Below are 18,225 nucleotides of genomic sequence, written 5' to 3'. Positions count from 1 at the left end.
GCTTCAGCTCAGTGCCTGCTTGCACCAGGGCTGCTGGAAGAAAATGACAGTTTTACTGAAGACTTTTGCTTCGCAAGGTAACATTTTCTTACGCGGCCGCTTCGGCGAACGCTCCCCTTTCCGGGCTGACGGTGAAGCGGGAGGCAGCTGCGGCCTCTCTGCAGAGCGGGTCGGGGGCGCGCCTCCTTCGGGCCGTGCCCGAGCCCCGCGCGCCCCCGCCGTGCCCGAGCCCCGCGCGCTCCCGCCGTGCCCGAGCCCCGCGCGCTCCCGCCGTGCCCGAGCCCCGCGCGCTCCCGCCGTGCCCGGTGCCCCGCCCCTCCCCTCACGTGCGGCGGCGCTGTCAGGTGACTCGGGTCGTCTGACCGGAGCCTTCCCCCCTCGCTGGCCGCCCGGGCCAATCGGCGGCGCGCAGCCCGGCGGCGGCCAATGGGCGGCGCGGGGCGGGGCCGCGCGGGGCGGGGCCGGCGGCAGGAGGCCCCGGGACGGGCGCTGGCGGCCGGCGGGCGGCGGGCTCGGGCGGACATGGCGCTGCAGTTCGGCGGGGCGGGCGCGCCGGGCGCGGCGGAGGAGCCGGCGCTGGTGGGGGGCAGCTTCGGGGCTGCGGACTCGTTCCCCAAGGACTTCGGCTACGGGGAGGAGGAGGAGGAGGCGGAGCTGGAGGGAGGCCCGGGGCCCGGCGGGCCCGGGGGCGGCGCGGGCGGGCCTGGCGGCGGCGCGGGCGGGGCGGACTCCAAGCCGCGGATTCTGCTCATGGGGCTGCGGCGCAGCGGCAAGTCTTCCATCCAGAAGGTGAGGGGCAGCCGGCGGCTCCCCGCCCCTGCCTGCCGCGCTGCCTCTCCGGCGCCGAGCTGGTTCTCCCCGCCGCGCTGCCCTTCGGGCAGTCCCTGCTTTCTGTGGTGGGCCCGTGTGGCGAAGTCGGAGCGACGGGAGCCTCCTGCTTAAAGACGTTTGCTTTCCAGAATGGACTCTGATCATCTGCCCTAGAGAGGAAGGTTGTGTAGCATAGGTTGTAGCCTTTGTATTTCTTCACTTTTAAGGCTTCAGAAGTAAAAAAGTGAAGATAGTGGTGTGAAATTTGTCATGAGGTGTTTTATGTGGTACAGGTGCGTGGTGTTTAGCTAGTGGTTCCACTGGGAAGAAGACTTGAGCTGTTGTTGTGCCCTTTGATGCTTTGAAGGAGACTTCTGCTTTCGTGTGAGCAGAAGGACAGCCTCTGCTTTTCTTTAGCTTGCTAGACGGAGTAAACGAGTCACTTGTCAAGGAGGAAATACAACAGTTCCGGTGCCTTAGGTTTGTTGGTAGCTTTGTGAAGTCGCTAGTGCTTCTTAATAAACGTGAGACAAAACTGACTTTTCATTTGCGCCGTAGTTCAGGAGAATTGTAGCACTCAGAACAGCCTGTGTTCCTCTGGGAATTTTATGTTTGCAGTCCCTCTTGTGAGCTTTTCAGGCGCTATTTTTATGGGAAGATGTTACTAGTGAAATGTGTTAGTCTCAGCTCTAGACTTAAGGGCCTCGAATTTGTTTCAGATGCAAGTGTGAAAACCTACAGAGATTGCTATAAAGGTTTTGTGCAGAGAAGCGTTTTTGGACATTGCAGTATAGCAGGTATGCATCTGCTTCTTTTAGCAATCTTTTGCAGACTGCTTGGTAATCCATGGACTGCAGTAAACCCATGAGCTCAGACTCTGTTAGTGAGAAGTCGTTGTGCTGTGCTGAAATACAGTGGTAGACTGGACTGTTGTTGCTTTTTAGCCTTATCAGTTTCCCCCCATTATTTAGGTCAAATGCTCCCACTGTATGTGCAAAGGCACTGCTTTCACTGAAAGTCGTTTTCTAACTCTTACTCATGTGAATGGTATTCATTGTAGACTCTTATTAGAGATCTTACTGTGTTATCTACTTTTGGAAGCACTGAACCCTAAAATATAGAGGAAGGCAGGAACTCCAAATTACAGATAGAGTTTAAGACATTACAGGTCTCTTTATAGATTTAGCTTTTGGACTTTTTTTATGGCCAGGATTAGTAATCTTCAATTCTTTGAGGGCCTATTCCAGTGGTTGTATAGGAAAGGAGTGGTGTCATGTTGAATGTGCAATAAGAGGACATAGAATTTATCTTTTGCCAATCAGTTACCAGTCTTAGTTAAGAACTGGAACCTGTGATTCTGATATCTAGGAGCTCATTGTGATGCTGCCTGAGCAAACTCTAGTATCAAAAAATTTTCTATTAACAATGTCCTTGCTTTTAAATCTCTCAAGTTCAAGAATGGTCATAACCTGACCCAACCCTTGTGCCTGGGCACTAGCTCCTGATCCCCTTGCCAGAAAATAGGGGTATATGCAAGATAAACAGTGTTGGGTAAAGCATTGGCTTGGTGATTATCTAGAAATTTCTGTGAAAAACATGAATTGTTAAATCATTTAATGCTTTTACTGAGAGCAGTATTGACAAGAGATCTCTCACAAAAGGAAAAACCATGGTCTTAGGGCGGGACTCTTATTTCCCCCCTTTGGTCAATTGGGTTTTCCATGCTGATGTAACCTATGAATATTCAGTAGCAAATTGTAGGTAGATTTTAGGAATGTGGTGACTGCTTCAGTTCATAAAGAAATTTTTGTGCAGACTTGCATAACTGGACTGTGCTGTACTGATGTAATAGGAAACTGGAAAGAGTTCAGGTGGAGAACATCAATCTGATGAAATGTGCTATTTTGGGAAAAAAAGGAAAAAAAGAGGTGACAGTGTTGCTTCCCAAAGACTTATCACCTTTAAACTGAATTTGCTAATTCTGTCCTGCTCTTGTGGGAGATGCTGAGCTCCAAAAGAAATGTTGATTTACGACTACTTTAAAACTATGTTGCAAGCCTGGAAAACATTTTTACAGTACAGTTGCTGTGTATGTAGAACTGTTCTTACTTCTCCATACAAATGTCCTGGAGTTTAAAACCTCATTTAGACCCTGGCCTCCTAAGATGTTTGCCCCGAGGAAGTAAATTCTTTCCTTTGGCCTTAAAAATCTAAGCTGAAGTATTACTTTGAACCTCACTAAACTGTATTGGGTGTGGAGCTGTTTATCTTGCAGGGTTTTTTTTTTTTTTGACAGTTTGTTGCATCAGGTCTCTAATGGATGACTTCTGTGACTGTATGTAACCAAAAAAAAAAAACAACCCCAAAATTACCAAGTTTTCAGTCCCTGTTGTGAAGTTCTTAGGTTTACCGAGTGCTGTATATGAAATTTCTTTATTTTTTTGCAGTCCTAGTGTGTGACAGCATTATGTGGAGTACATTGTTGGGAGTAACTTTCATAATGTCTAGTTGAGGTGCATTAGTGCTCTCTGCTGACTGTTACTGCAGGCTGCTTTTGCTGGTTCTGCCCAAGGAAGGGCTGAAATCCCAGTGGGGCTTTTGGAGGTTTAGCAATAAGTATGTTTGTCATCCTGCAGCTCAACTGTTTTTTACCAACTCGTGTGAAATCCTTCATGGTTTCTTTAGTGAACTTTGACAGGAAGTTCCACCTACGTAGGAGGAATTACTTATTTACTGTGTGGATGCCTGAGCCTTGGAACAGGCTGCCCAGAGAGGGTGTGGAGTGTCCCTCACTGGAGCTGCTGGTCTGGATGCAATCCTGTGTCATGTGCTCTGCTTGAGCAGGGAGGGTGGATCAGATGACCCCAGTGTGCTCCCTTACAGCCTTACCCATTCTGTGATTCCCTACTCAAAGTTATTAATGGATGGCAAACTACCTAGCTATTTGGATCTCTGAAATGTTATTTTTGCACACTTCTGTTGTAGTTTAGGAACCATTGTATTATTTTTTTATATTATAAAAATTATATATATATATATAATTAGATATAAAAGATTGTATTGTGTTTTAACACTCGACACCAGACTAAAAGCAAAGTCTCTTTTAGGAATTTCTAAAACTGAGAAGGAAAGGTTCTTAAAAGCTTGCAGTTATTTAATTAACTGGCTTTATACCAAACCTGAATCTAGCAGAATTTGAAAACCCTGTGCTAGCCTTGCAGGGAAAGAAAGACAGAATAACTTGGATGTCTGTGTCTCAGCCAGAAGTGTTATTTGGACTTGTGAAAATGTTTATCTGTACTCAGTTGCTTGGTTCTTTTAGGGGGTAGGTAATTTCATTAGCTGATTTAGGAAGCTTTTTAGAGTGGATAAACCTATTTGTAGAATTCAAGTCACAAATCTTTCACTCTTTTTTTCTAATGAGGTAAAATCTAGACTATTATTTGTGTTCTTTTAACAGGTGGTGTTTCACAAGATGTCTCCCAATGAGACTCTGTTCTTGGAAAGTACCAACAAAATCTACAAGGATGATATTTCCAACAGTTCATTTGTGAACTTCCAAATATGGGATTTTCCTGGACAGATGGACTTTTTTGATCCAACGTTTGATTATGAGATGATCTTCAGAGGAACAGGTGCTCTAATATATGTTATTGATGCCCAGGTAAATACAAATCACAAAGAAGTTTTATTTTTGCTTTTTGTGCGAAAGGAATGATCAAGAGGCCAGTAATTTAGATTTTTAGATAAGTTCATAAAGCTTCTGCTGTGTGGGTTTATTTTGATGAAATGAGTGGACATGCTACTGGTGGAGAGAGTAGAAAAGGGCTCATACTCTGAACTTAGATGTTCTGCAATAATAGTGAGAACCTGCTCAGTAGATGGTCTGAATTATCCCTTTTTTCTGCTCTGGAGTTCAATTAAAACAGCACACTTGTGACCTCAGTTTCTAATGTTGGTGCTACTGGGTATCTGGTAGGTTTTAATAAACCTAGGATTTGCACCATGGGAGGTTACCTGGTTATTAGGAGATCCTGGAGATCACTGCTGCCTTGTGCTGGGGTTAAAGTGTAACCCACCTTTTGTTCTCAAGTCTGGTTTTGTGTGGCTGAGCCTTGTACAGCTAATGAAACTTAATTGACAGAAAGAATCTAAGCTGCTTGGATTTCTCATAGGTGAAGGTTTTTTTCTTCTCCCATGCTTCTATTTAGTTACAGAAGTGAAGTTCTTGCACTGAAATATTTTGTCTTTGTGCAGAATGGAATACTTATCAGGCAGAAACTTTGTCATTCATTCCTGCCAAAACTGATTTACAGGATGACTACATGGAAGCTTTAACAAGACTCCACATTACAGTGTCAAAAGCCTACAAGGTCAACCCAGAAATGAACTTCGAAGTTTTTATTCATAAAGTTGATGGTTTATCAGATGACCATAAAATAGAAACTCAGAGGGATATTCATCAGAGGGCTAATGATGATCTTACAGATGCTGGGCTTGAAAAACTTCACCTTAGGTGAGTTGAAGACTCTGGTATGTGTGATTCTTACTGTTGCTGATATGCATTCACATTAAAGGCTTTTAGATGCAATACTGGAACAACTGGAACAAGGTCTGGGTAGTTTGTTAATACTGAACCAACTTATGTTAATAAGATACACTGCTGAATTTATGGACAAGCCTCAGCTGTCAGGCTGACTGAAAAAGAGGCAGGCTACTGTATCAGATTGCACTCAACAGATTTATATCTACACTTGGTGGTAGTTGAAAGTCTTTCTCGTTCAGTGTAACAGATTTGTTACAAATTTGTCCTTGGAGGCTGGAGGGGCAGGGAAAAGAGAGGGGAACTTCTCTAGTCCTGAGCTGCCCTGACTCTTCCCTTGATTAGTGTGCTTGCTTCTGAATGCTTAGTCTGTTACTTGAGATTTGGCTCACTTTTAAGGTATCTTCTAACAGACAGCTTTAAAACAAGTTATCTTTTCTCTGGTTTTGTTATTTGGATTCTTGTGGAGCCAGTATCTCTCGATGTTAATGTGAAAAAAGTGGAAGGCTGGGAATGGTACTGGAAGAAATCTAATTAAGCATTTTTATACCTTTGTGATAAGCATTCTATGGGCTAAGTGTGTTCTAACAATGTTCAGATTTTTGTCTTTGGTCTCCCATCTCTCGAGTTTGAGGAAAAGCTGTTTCATGCATACTCAAGCTGCTCAGACTCTTCGTGCAATGTCCAGATATATTTGTGATAAATGCATCCTAAGCAAAATAGCAGGCCTGAATGTTAGAAAACTTTGACATTTCTATTGCAATTCTGAAATACTCTTGAATCTTCTTTTTCTTTTTTCTTTCTTTGCCCTCCCTCCTCATCTCAGCTTTTATTTGACCAGTATCTATGACCATTCAATATTTGAAGCCTTCAGTAAAGTGGTACAGAAGCTCATTCCACAACTGCCAACCCTGGAAAATCTACTTAATATCTTCATATCAGTAAGTGTTCATCTAACAGAACTTTGCATGAAATATGCCGAAGGGTAAAGCAAGTCCTGCTAAAGATTGCTGGCTAGATGTTCCCTTGAGAGATTTGGGTGGCACTCCTGTAGATGTACTCTGCTGACCTGGTTTTCTCTATTAAAAACTCTTCACCACAGTTGAGTTGTACTGGTGTGTGCTTTGTAGGGTTTCTCTAAATATTGACAAAGTGTAGTTTGCCTGGTTACAACAGCTGATGGAAGGTTCCTGCCAGCAGGGTACACTGATTACTTTGCTAAGGCACTTAGTAGTCTAATGTAGCTGTACTGGCAGGAGAATTTTTTGATAATATGAACTTAGTTGTTTGTTTCATATGACCTGTGAGACTTTGGCCCTTATTCTTTTAGTGTTTGCGTTTCTTCTGGAATTAGTGTCATGGAAATTTGCTGCTGTATACTTTTAATCAAATAAAATATCACCTTAGAGACAAGATGATCTCATTTAAGGTGCCTGTGAGGACAACAAAGAAAAAAACATTTATATCCAGGAGGAGCTGTGCACTTAGAGATGTCACCCCATGCTACCATATAATGCTTCTTTGGTAGAGGACTGTTTGTAATAACCTGGCCCAGTGGATAAAGGGCACACTGACCTTCCCCAGTGTCATGAGGATGTGGAGTGTAATCCTGATGCCAGAAGGATTGTCTGGATGTCCTCATGACACTGTCCTGGGTATGCAGACTAGCTAGGAAGAAGAGAGAAGAAATGCTTCTGGTGCACAAATAGAAAAGAAGCTTTGCCAGTAGTGTATGTGTGATAAATTGAACCATACAAGGCTTCTGAGCTTTGTGTGGGCACATGCACTTTACCAAAGTGCTCAGTTACAAAAGGCATTGTGCTTTTCCATAGTCATAATGTGGTATTTTCCATGGATTTTTAACTTCAGAAGCTGACTTAGTTGCTCTGCACGTTATACTGCATGGCAAATGCTTCATGCAGAAGCTGAAGTGCCAAGATACTACAAGCATAGAGTTTAAAAGTCACTTACTACTATGAAATACTTCATTTCTGAGCCCAGTCCTTTAAGTGGATGTGAATTATGGCTCTTCTGGAGTTAATAGAAACACAAAAAGGGTGAATTGCTGAATATGGATTCTGGAAGCGTAATAAAATGTAACCTTAATAATGATCAGTCAAATAATAAACTAAAAAGAATTGTGACAGAGTCCCCAGCTTTATTTTTATCAGCTATGTGATGTTGATATTTACTGTGGCAACAAGGATAGTGTATGTATAAAATATATGCTCTGAATCTTGAGTAAAGAATGTGAAAATGTATGAATTCTACTTGAGATTTTAAAAATGCTGTTATTTAAAAAAAATAATCCAAATTCTTTCTCTTTCTGAAGAATTCAGGCATTGAAAAAGCTTTTCTCTTCGATGTAGTCAGCAAAATCTACATTGCAACAGACAGCTCCCCTGTGGACATGCAGTCATATGAGTTGTGCTGTGACATGATTGATGTAGTGATAGATGTTTCCTGTATATATGGGTAAGTGATGAATACTCTTAGGGAAAAAAAAAAGTCCTCAGAAGGTGTAGAATAGATTGCAAACTGTTGCTATAAAATAGGTTGTAATTGGTGCTGGCTTTGTCGTGCAGAAAAATGCTGTCAGTTTATCTTCAGAGCACATTGGTTCTGTGAGTAACTAAAAAAATCCAGATGATTTGGCAGCATTTATACTTACTTGGTTTGTTTCTCTCCACTCACAGACAGCTATCTGACATTTGCAGAAATTGTGTTTTATGTAAAATCTGAATGGGGATGCAAGTAAATACCTGCAAATAACTGGGGTGACTAACATGCCATAAGTGTCACTTGCAGTGACATTGTTTTGAGACTTGCTGCAATCTGAACAGAATAACATTTGTGAGGTCAACTCGTCTCCTGCTGGCTTTCTATGAGGGATGCATACAGTGCTTATATCTCACAGCTTACAGCAGAATTATCCTTCCCACTGGAGTGGTTCTGAAGAAGTGGTAACTTACCCTAGAATTATGATTGTAGCCTGGAAAATGCTACCAAGAAAATACCACAGCATTTAATGGTCTGTCTCCTGATGGGTTGATCTTGGGCTGTGTAACTGTGGGGTTTTTTTCAGGAGTGCTTAGAAGTACCTTGCAGTACATTATTTGCTTCTATAGTAATTTAACCAGCTCTAATAACCTGAAGATAGAAAACAGCATGCTCATCTTTTCTTTTAAATGCAGGCTGGTTTAGCTTAAGACCAAAAAGTGTCCTGCTCTGTGTTGCATCCTCAGCCTCACTAAGGAAGCCTTTGTATTAATTTATTAAAAGTAATTTCACTGAGGTGTCACTCCAGTGACATCAAAAGAATGCACACTGGTAGCTTACTCTTAACTGTGATAGACAGGAGCTAATGAAGGCCTCTGCTCTGGTTAGATCTGACTTTCCTGAGAAACTTAATGTCTGATAATGGTCTTACTCACTGATATAAGACCTGCATTGCAGGTTCTGCATTTGCTTAGTTCACTATGAGTAATATCCTTCTATCTGCATTTAACAGCTCTTTGTCTTGGAAGTTACATATGCCTGCTTATTAGATCGTGCCTTGGGTTAACTTGTTCTTCTTTAGGTTAAAAGAAGATGGCACTGGAAGTGCTTATGATAAAGAGTCAATGGCAATTATCAAGCTCAATAACACAACAGTCCTGTACTTAAAGGAAGTAACAAAGTTTTTGGCATTAGTTTGCATTCTTAGAGAAGAGAGTTTTGAGCGCAAAGGTAAGAGCTTCCTCACCACTGAACAACTTTTATAGAATGTTTTTTATCAGCTGTAAAATAGTAATATGACTTTACAAGTCACCTTGATTTTTGTGTGACTAAGTTTTGTAGTTTCTTACGGAGGGATCTTTTTTATTTTTTGAAGATAGATATAATGAAGTTGTATTTTTAGATTTAAATTGTCCTCCTGCCAAAATGACTTGTGTAGCTAACGTGAGCTCTGTCCCTCCCATCTGTTCTGGTGGAATCAAAAGTATGGAGCAATGGTCCCCTTACCTACTGTTTAATCCTGAATATACTCCTTGCATTCCAAATGAGTACCTTTTCTTCAAAAAAACCTGAGACAGTCCAAATAAATACTTTGTTAGATCTTCTGAGTCCAACTTCATGCTAAATAAGTATATTATTTACCTACTGGCTAAATTTTCTATTGATTTTGAAGCTCTGTTTCCATAAATATGCCAACCTGAACACAGATTTTTCCCTCTCCTTGACAGGTTTGATAGACTACAATTTCCATTGCTTCCGCAAAGCCATTCATGAAGTTTTTGAAGTAGGTGTTGCCTCCCACAGGATCTGCAACCATCAATCAAGCACCTCAAATATGAAAGCAGTGACTCACAATGGCACACCTAGGAATGCAGTCTAGAGGAAAGCTAAAGACCTTGGGTAGACTTGTCAGCTCTTCACTCCAAAGTTTTGTGGAACAAGAAGAAGAGTAGTCTGAAAGCCTGAAGTATGTTTCAGAGGAGAGCAGTCCTAACTGTGGAACAGCAGATGGTGACTCATGTTGGGCAACTGAAACTACTGTGAAAATACTTTGAGGCCAGTGGAGTTAGAAATGCCAGTTTGAAATCAGCTGTGTTGCAAATGCAGTAGGTTTTCAGTTTGGAGTCCTCTTTTAACAGTCTGTGTCTGACTGATTGCCTGGCCAAAACTTACAAACAATTGAGTTGGGTTTTGTGTGAAACACTGAACAGTCACTTACTTGCTTAACTTTTTAAATTTTTTTTTTAAATTAATCTGTAGAATATCCTCTTTTGCTTAAGTTTACCTCCTGTCATGCAAAACCAAAATTGGTGTTATTAAGGCTTGTGAAACTCAGGCTTTTTGCTTGCTGAGGCTGGTCTCACAAATCATTCCATTAAGTAGTTCTTGTTCTTGCTGGTGTGCTCATAGTTCTCATGAAGTCTGTGCTTGTTAAGTGGATGCAAGATAGAGAGCTCTGTTCTAGTGATCATGTGTTGGTTTAGAGAACTGACCTGGAGCTTCATTTTCAGAGACAGTGATACTTTGCTTTCAGACCACACTTCTTGGTATGTCCCCTTTGATGGAAGGGAAGGATTAAAATCAGAAATAAACTACCTGCTCTCTTTTGCAAAAACATGGATGTCATAAATCTGTGTGATTAATCCTATTCATGAAACAGCTGCATGGCTAACTAAACTGAAATGTCTGCCATCTGTTGGAATAAAGCTGCCACTTTCAGCTATTCCCAAGCAAAGAAATTACAAAGTTACTGACTTTTGATGGTGGATCTTTCTCCACTCTCTGACTGATAATCAAGACAATTCCTAGCAAAATGTCTGAGGGTGTTATCTGTGCATGGCAATTAATTTCACTGTGCCATAATTTACTAATAGTACTGGACTTTGAAAGTCCTTTGATTCTGTACTATTGACAAACACCCTTTTGTTTGTCACTGTGCAATCTGACTAGAATAGTGTTTTTTTCTGATTTTGTGAATTCTGCTGACTTTCATACTGTGGGCAGTATATATGAATCCTTTAATTTATTGATATTAGTGCTGCAGATGTCATTCTGTACACCAGCCTTGCTGTGCAGGAAGCCCAGCCCTGGCCCATAAAGACCTTGCCTCCTTTGAGCTGTCCCTGTGTATGTATAGATGTTGCAAAGCCATTGGACCAACTATACAAGTCCTATTATAAAAGTTTCTGCAAGCAGAACTAATTGAAGTGATCTCTGCTGCTGTATTTATGTGGTCAGAAATAACCATGGGACTGCTTCTTGTGCTTATAGAATGAACTTCCATTGAGCTATGTAAAAATGAATATACATGCATTAACATTGGGGTGTATGCACATACTGTGTATATGTTTTTGTTTTTGTTTTTTTTTTTTTTTACAGCAGGAAACTGGAATTCAACTGCTCTAGGTCTGTTCTCTTAAATCTAGACTGAGCCCCTTTTTGCTAATGGAACTACAGAGATTTTTTTAGGGAAGTGCTGCAGGCTCATAAGATTGGGTTTTGTAGTTTGCAAGCACTATCACAGTTCAAATTCTGAAGGTAAGAGGAGAAGTAATTGGCAAAATAACAGGAAGAAAGAATCCCCATTTGTGTGGTGAGTTTTCCATGTTCTAAGTATGCGTACGTTCTTTTTCTTTTCTCCCACTACAGGATTTTGTGCTAATAAAATGAAAAAAAAAAAAGTCAAACTGTAACACTATTGTGTCTGCTTGTCTTCATAGAGAAAGGTCTATAAAGGCCTATGTGGTTAAGCAAACTTTTAAAAGCCATGTTTTCTTTATGGTATACTTAAAAAAAGTTAAATACAGCATTCCCATTTAGTCAGTCTTAGCTGTCATCTTAATGAAAAGCTGACTCAGAATTGAATACTCAGTTTTCAGGTGATGACTCTAGACAGTAAAGGCATACAAATGATGGAGTGACTTGTCCTTTTCATTAATAGAGAGCTTTAGACTATGTTCTGAAATTCTGCCTTCTGGTGTGCATGTTGTGGTGGCTTTTTGTGTTTTGATTTGTTGTGGGGTTTTTTGGTCATCATTTACCTTTTTTTTTTTTTTGAATAGTTGCACCTACTAAAGGTAAATGGTAGCATCTAAGAAAAGAATACTGCCTTTTTAACTATTACCTGCACAGTATTAGCTCTAAAAGTTACATTTGCCTCTGGTAAGGAGTACAGTATTTCTTTAGTTTACTGAACTAAGTCAGATGTTGTTATACAAGGAGAGTGTTATATGCTGGTGCTGCTTTAAGTGAGACTGGTTTTGGCTTCTGAAATTTTTATGGTGCCAGAGAGAAGGAAGGATAGTAAAGCCTAATTCCTTTCTTCCTTGTGCAGGACTTTGTCTCTACTTCCTCTGCTGACCTGCTGCAGGGAGAGATCCTATTAGAGAAAAGGGAAGGCAGTATCACAGTATCCCAAGTAAAAACACTGAACTTGGAGAGGAAACCATCAAATTTGGTTTCACTTTCCTGCCTTTTTGTCCCTCTTTTTCCTCCTCTGAACCTGTAGTGGTGGGGTGTTCCATGATCTTTTTTTGCAAACAGCTGAGGCTGTGTGCTTTTAAGAAGAACGGTGCTGACAGGGGAGGGCATAGGCCAAGTGCTAACCCACCTGCTGAGAGAAGGAATAAAACTCCTTTCTGTTGAAGAGGAAAGCAATGTCTTGCAAGGTATCTTTCAAAGCCTGGCATTGTTTGGGGTGTTGTTGAGGAGTGCCCGAATTTCCCGTTGGCCATTAGCTGGCTGTAGCACAGGAGGGGGATGGAGGGAAAGGCCAAGCGTGGGACGAGGGGGCGGAGTACTCAAAGGCAGTATCTGCTGTTCTGAAGGTCTAAATAAACCCATCGTTTGGCTGGAAGACAGAGCCAAAACTCCCTCCTCAATGAGTCTGTTGGTCTGAATCTCATGGACAGATGCAGAGCAGGCAGTGGAGCCTGGGGGCTGGGGACACCTCCGGGCCAGAGCGGAGCTCAGCTGGGCTGGGAACACCTCCGGCAGGAGCTCACTCACCTGGGCTGGAGAACACCTCTGGGAGGAGCAGAGCTCACCTGGGCTGGGAACACCTCCGGCCGGCTGGAGCTCACCTGGGCTGGGAACACCTCCGGCAGGAGCTCACTCACCTGGGCTGGGGAACACCTCCGGCTGGAGCTCACCTGGGCTGGGAACACCTCCGGCAGGAGCTCACTCACCTGGGCTGGGGAACACCTCCGGCAGGAGCTCACTCACCTGGGCTGGGAACACCTCCTGCCGGAGCAGAGCTCACCTGGGCTGGGGACACCTCCGGGCCGGAGCAGAGCTCACCTGGGCTGGGGACACCTCCGGCAGGAGCTCACTCACCTGGGCTGGGGACACCTCCGGCCGGAGCAGAGCTCACTGGGCAGACACCGCTGTGTACGTGGTGCTCTCTCCTTGAGGAAAGGGTTTGCGCTCCCCTCGGTGCGGAATAGCGGGTTTGGGATTTGGCCTTGGAGCCCGCGGCAGACGGCGCTCTGGGAACGCGTCTGCGAAGAGCAGTTTAAAAACTGTGCTGCTGGGCGTGTGAGCATCTTCGCCTCTCCTCTCCTTTCCTTGCTGTGCTTTGCCTTCCCAGTTTTCTACCCTGACACTTGTGGAAGCGGGGAGCAGGAGAAACAGTCTTCAAAAAGGGAGTTCTAGAGGTGCCTTCTCTGAATGCTGGTGTGTTTTGAGGTTCACATCTCGTAAAAAATCTCTTGCACTGTCTGTATAAAGTTGGAAGGTGGACTTCAAGGCGTGCTAATGGAGTTTACTGGTGATACTGAATTTGGAGGTGTCAGCTCCCCCTAAGGCAGAGGCCCCGCAGCAAATGACCATGACAAATGAGAGGTGGGACAGTCACCAGCCGGGTCCAATGCAGCAGTGTCGGGATTTGCAGCTGGGAATGGGAACTCTGGATATCCAGACAGGTTGGGGAACAAGAGGCTGAAGAGTCTCATGGAAAGTAAAAGTGTCTATCCCTAATTATAGCTCACTGCTTTTAATTTTTTAGATGCCTGTGCCGTGTAGTGAAAATCGTTTTGCTTTAGAAAAACCTCTACTTTCTGTGTAACTTATCATCCTAAAAGGAAAAAGAAAAACCTGTCATTTTTGGGGTTCAGGGTTATTGATTAACTGACTAATGTTGAAATACCTGGTAATATTAAACTGCCTGGTGGATGAAAGTAGTGTGGATCCATTTCATTCTTTCTGGCTTGCAGTGAGTGAATTGATTTTCAGTGCTCCCCTGTGATGTAAAGATAATTTCTATTTCATGCCCTCTAGATGGCTGTCTTGTTCTCTTTGAAAGAATATTACACAGGGTCTGCTAGAGCTGTAAGGGAGAAGGTTTATCTAACTAGTCTCAGTTTTTACACGTTTGTGTATTTGCAATGTACTTTCATGTTTATGCACAAAAATTACATTTAACTATTGAAAACCTGTGAACTGCTGTCAGCTGACAAGTCTTCTCCTTCTGGGCAGGAGGTGGATAAGTATTAACTTGTTTCCGAGAATTGAAAGTATTTCCTAGTAAACTTTCCATTATATCAAAAAGCTGCTAATTTATTGCACAAGAAAACTTACGTGAATTATAATATAACTGCCAAACAGCAGCTTAATAAAACCATATCTTTAATCACCCATTAGCAGTGTGGAATGAAAACTTCCTGAGGTTTTCAGTTCTTTCTTGTTTAAAAAAAAAGACCCTAAAATATTTTGGTTCTTGAAGTCCATCACTTATTTCGTTAGATAAGCTGCTTAGTGGAGGAAGGAGAGAGCCCAGTGTTTGCTGTTCAGCTGATATAATTATCTGTAAATAAAAAATCAGCTTAGAATGGGACCTGGTGTTTAAGCACAGAGAGGCAGGAGGATCTCTTGCCCAGTTCTCTGAGTTGGGATTGCCTTGGTTTGAAAGGGAGGTGTCAGCCAAGGAGGGCAGTGACCTCCTTGGAATGGAAACCACCACCCTCCTCCTTCCTTAGAGGGAAAACTCTTCTCTCCAAATTACTGTAACTCTGGAATTCTGCTCTCTGGGAGGGGTGGGGAATGGGTCAGGGTCTGGGTTTTCCCTGAGCAGATGCTGAGGTGTCTGAGGGTGCTGAGGATCCCTTTCCAGTGAGATCAGGGGTTAGTGAGGTCCCAGTTTAGGGTTGATCTCACCAGCAAAGCCTCACCCACAGGAAGGTGTTGGAACCCTGGAAACTTAGGATTTAAAGGCTTTAGTGTGTAGTAATATATATAAAGCAATGTGGAGGATTTAGGGTGTTGGCTAAGTTCTTCTTTCACCTTCTTTTTCATATTTGGGTGCTTTTTGCTAATTGGGTGAAAAGGGGCCGCATTGTGGGTCTTGGGTGGTCAATTATTGGGTTAGAAGTATAAATAATGTAGGTGTCATCTCGTTACTGGGTAATTAGGGCTTAAAAGACCATGGGAAGAGTTAGAGACAGAGCCATTTTCTACCTTGTTGGCTGCAACTCACAACTCATGAGACTCTACTTTAGATAAGAGTTAATAAACAACTAATAAGCAACAAGAATTAATTCTGAACACAAGAAAACTGCATCTCCCGTGCTTTAACAGAAGAAAAAAAAGATAAAAAAAACAACAGGAAGGAGAAGAAAAGGACCCAACTCCACGGTGGCAGAGAATTCTCCCCATGGATAGTGCAGGCAGCCCCCAGCCCAAATCTCTGGGGGTCTCTGCACTTCCCAAGGGAAATCCCCCAAGAGAAGAGTCCGCAGCCAGCTGCACCTTCCCCTTACCTTGGCCATTTTTTGTCTCCCCTAAGTGTCCTCACCATCATTTCTTGGGCAACAAAGGGCAGAAAATTCCCTGAGAGAGAGAGAAAAAAAAAAAAAAGAAAATTTCCTATCCTCTAACAGCGATGAAGGTATTTATTTTTCACGGAGTTTCTTTTGTTTCTAAATATCTTTACATATATATTTTTTCCTGCATCTGAGCTCCCGAAAATGGAATTTTCTCCGTGTCACAGGAAATGTCCTCCTTTTGACTGCAGCACTGATCTTAGGGTGTTTAGAAACTACTGCCTAGTTAATTGCTGTTAAAGACAATTGTTAAGGGATGATAACTTACCTGATTTAGCATTGATTAAAATAATTGCTTTCTGGAAAAGAGTCTTTTTATAAGTTAATGCTTCTGAAGAGGGGAGATCGTAAGGTTATTGAACATCCTTCTGCTGTCACGAGGAATGATGTCAGTTTTCATAAGTGACAATTAGCACAGTCTGGTAGCAACTTCGGTTAGGAAGTGACTGCCTCGATTTGCCTCTCCTGCATACAGAATCACAGAATGAACCAGGATGGAAACCACAGTTGGTTGGTCGGTTCAGTTTAAAAAAAATCAAAAGTCAGAGAAGAGTCTTTTGAGATTAAGAAAAAAAATGTCACCAGGTTTACCTCTGATTTTATTAAATTATTAGGTTTTATAGAGTTTTCAAGTCTACCTAATTTAAACGTATTTCCAATGAAGTAGATGGCTTGGTAATATTATTTAAAAAATTCAAAACGTGCATTTGTTTTGACTTTCAGGTCTTACATTTTTATAAGTTTTGGTCCGTTTGCATATTGGGGTTTAATTGTCCAATTACAGCTTCAAGTTGTGAGGTCCCATCCTTCTTGTCCCTCCCTCCAGCCCACCCTTGTTTGTGCTTTTGGGCTGAAAGTTGTCCTTGGTGTGCAGCAGGAGAAGGATTTGTTTTCCCTACTCTGTGAAGGATTTGTTCCCTACTCTGTGCAGAGCTGAGTGACACAATGTGAGGCTCAGAACTGCACCTCTGGGCAGCGAAGAATCTGAAAAACATGACAGCTAAAACTTCAAGCATCACTTAGGGCTTCACCTTTCTTTGCTTTATGTTGTAACTCTGCATAATTCCATTAACAAAAGAGAGAAGTGTGAAGCAACCGAGGTTGTAACCTCTGTTGTTTGGAAGGAGGATGTCTACATCTATTTATTAGGATGTGCTAGAAAGACTGTATCTTAACTTTTCCACAGAATACTCTGCCTAAAGTTGTGTGCCTCCCTCCCAGCAGAAGGTTATTAAACACGAGCATATGGCTTCTGTCCTGGTGGTAGCACTTAGCATCTCACTGCAGTGCACCAAGCATTTGGAGGAAGGGACGGGGGAATACAAAAAAGAATAAATAAATAAAAAATAATAACAACAACAACAACAATAATAATAAAAAGCACTGTAAAATGATAATGAGGGTGTCTGCAGCCCCTCGCAGCAAGCAGCTCACCAGAGCAGAAGTGTGGCCTCAGTCACGGCACTGTGACTCATTATTAGAATCCTTTGCCTAAAGGCTGGAGCAGTGATGCAGGAGAACTTCACGCTGGGAAGCTGATAGCTCGTCGGAGTGACTGTGAAACTAATCAGGCAGCCGCGGCTGCTGAAGGCTCGCGTTTGTTCCCTGACACACACATTCACAATCAAACATCAGGACCATCGGCTTCCCTGCATTTCCGTGGGAGCACAAAGCATCCCCTGCTTATTGACTATGAAATGTTGTTGTTGTTGTTGTTGTTGCAATAATAAAAATTATTATCATTTTTACCAGCTTCGCTTCTCTGAGGAATAAGAAAATGTCCCTCTGGAAGCGCTGCAAATGTGACATTTTATTCTGTGGATTATTTCTCTGTTTTGGACAGGGCAGGATGTGTGTTTTCGACATTAGAATAATATTCTTCTGTTAGCCTAGGCAAGGCTTTACTAGAATGAATGTTCTTCTGGTGCTGCTCTCCATCATCATAGTGACAGCACAGGAATTATAATATTAGCCTAATTCTACAAATTTTCTACCTTGTGCTCATTTTCTATTCCTGATGGTTTCAGCATTTTCGCATAACGTGACTGCCACACAACTCTTCTTTTGTAATGATAAAGGTTTTCATCCTTGGTCACTTAATAATGCTTCAGATTCTTTATTGTAATACCTAAAAACCTCTTGAAGTTTGAAGAGAGTTCCAGTTTCTTTATGGTCTTTACCTTCTTAGCCAGCTATCTGTGTTTGTAACTGTTTATAAAGAGAACAGAATTTGATGTTAAATGGAAGCATGGGAGGCCTTCAGGGAAGGGAACACTGAAGCCTGAGAAAGCCAAAAAAGGTGGGTTCACAGTAGGCTGCTATTTCAGCACTGTAGTTCTCATCTCTTATGTTCTGTGGCACAGCACATATTCTGTCCTTTTTCCAGTGATGGTGCTGGAAAGCCTTTGCATTTCTTTACACTGACATGGGGAGTCCAATCTGAAATATCTGATGTTCACTGTACCATATTAAAAAATGCCCACTGACCAGAGCTGGGCTCTGCAACTGCCTGTTTACCAAGTTGCTTTAAACAGCAAAGAGAAAACACACAAAAAG

The 18,225-nt window shown here is 42.4% G+C and overlaps 2 protein-coding genes across 2 annotated transcripts in view; both read left to right on the top strand.

Annotated features, from left to right (window-relative positions):
• LUZP1 (leucine zipper protein 1) overlaps nt 1-18,225 on the top strand; it is a 380,667-nt gene that overhangs the window by 136,937 nt on the left and 225,505 nt on the right. The window lies entirely within an intron of this gene.
• RRAGC (Ras related GTP binding C) lies at nt 486-12,304 on the top strand. Its single transcript, XM_066335401.1, has 7 exons — nt 486-789; nt 4,271-4,474; nt 5,127-5,326; nt 6,180-6,294; nt 7,686-7,828; nt 8,934-9,082; nt 9,580-12,304. Exons 1-7 carry the CDS (start codon nt 523-525, stop codon nt 9,729-9,731), a joined length of 1,230 nt encoding a protein of 409 aa, XP_066191498.1. The 5' UTR covers nt 486-522; the 3' UTR covers nt 9,732-12,304.

Source organism: Sylvia atricapilla, chromosome 24 (genome assembly GCF_009819655.1).
Source record: "Sylvia atricapilla isolate bSylAtr1 chromosome 24, bSylAtr1.pri, whole genome shotgun sequence".
Classification (NCBI taxonomy): domain Eukaryota; kingdom Metazoa; phylum Chordata; class Aves; order Passeriformes; family Sylviidae; genus Sylvia; species Sylvia atricapilla.
The sequence above is the reverse complement of the archived record's forward strand: the minus strand, read 5'-3'. Positions and strand labels throughout refer to the sequence as shown.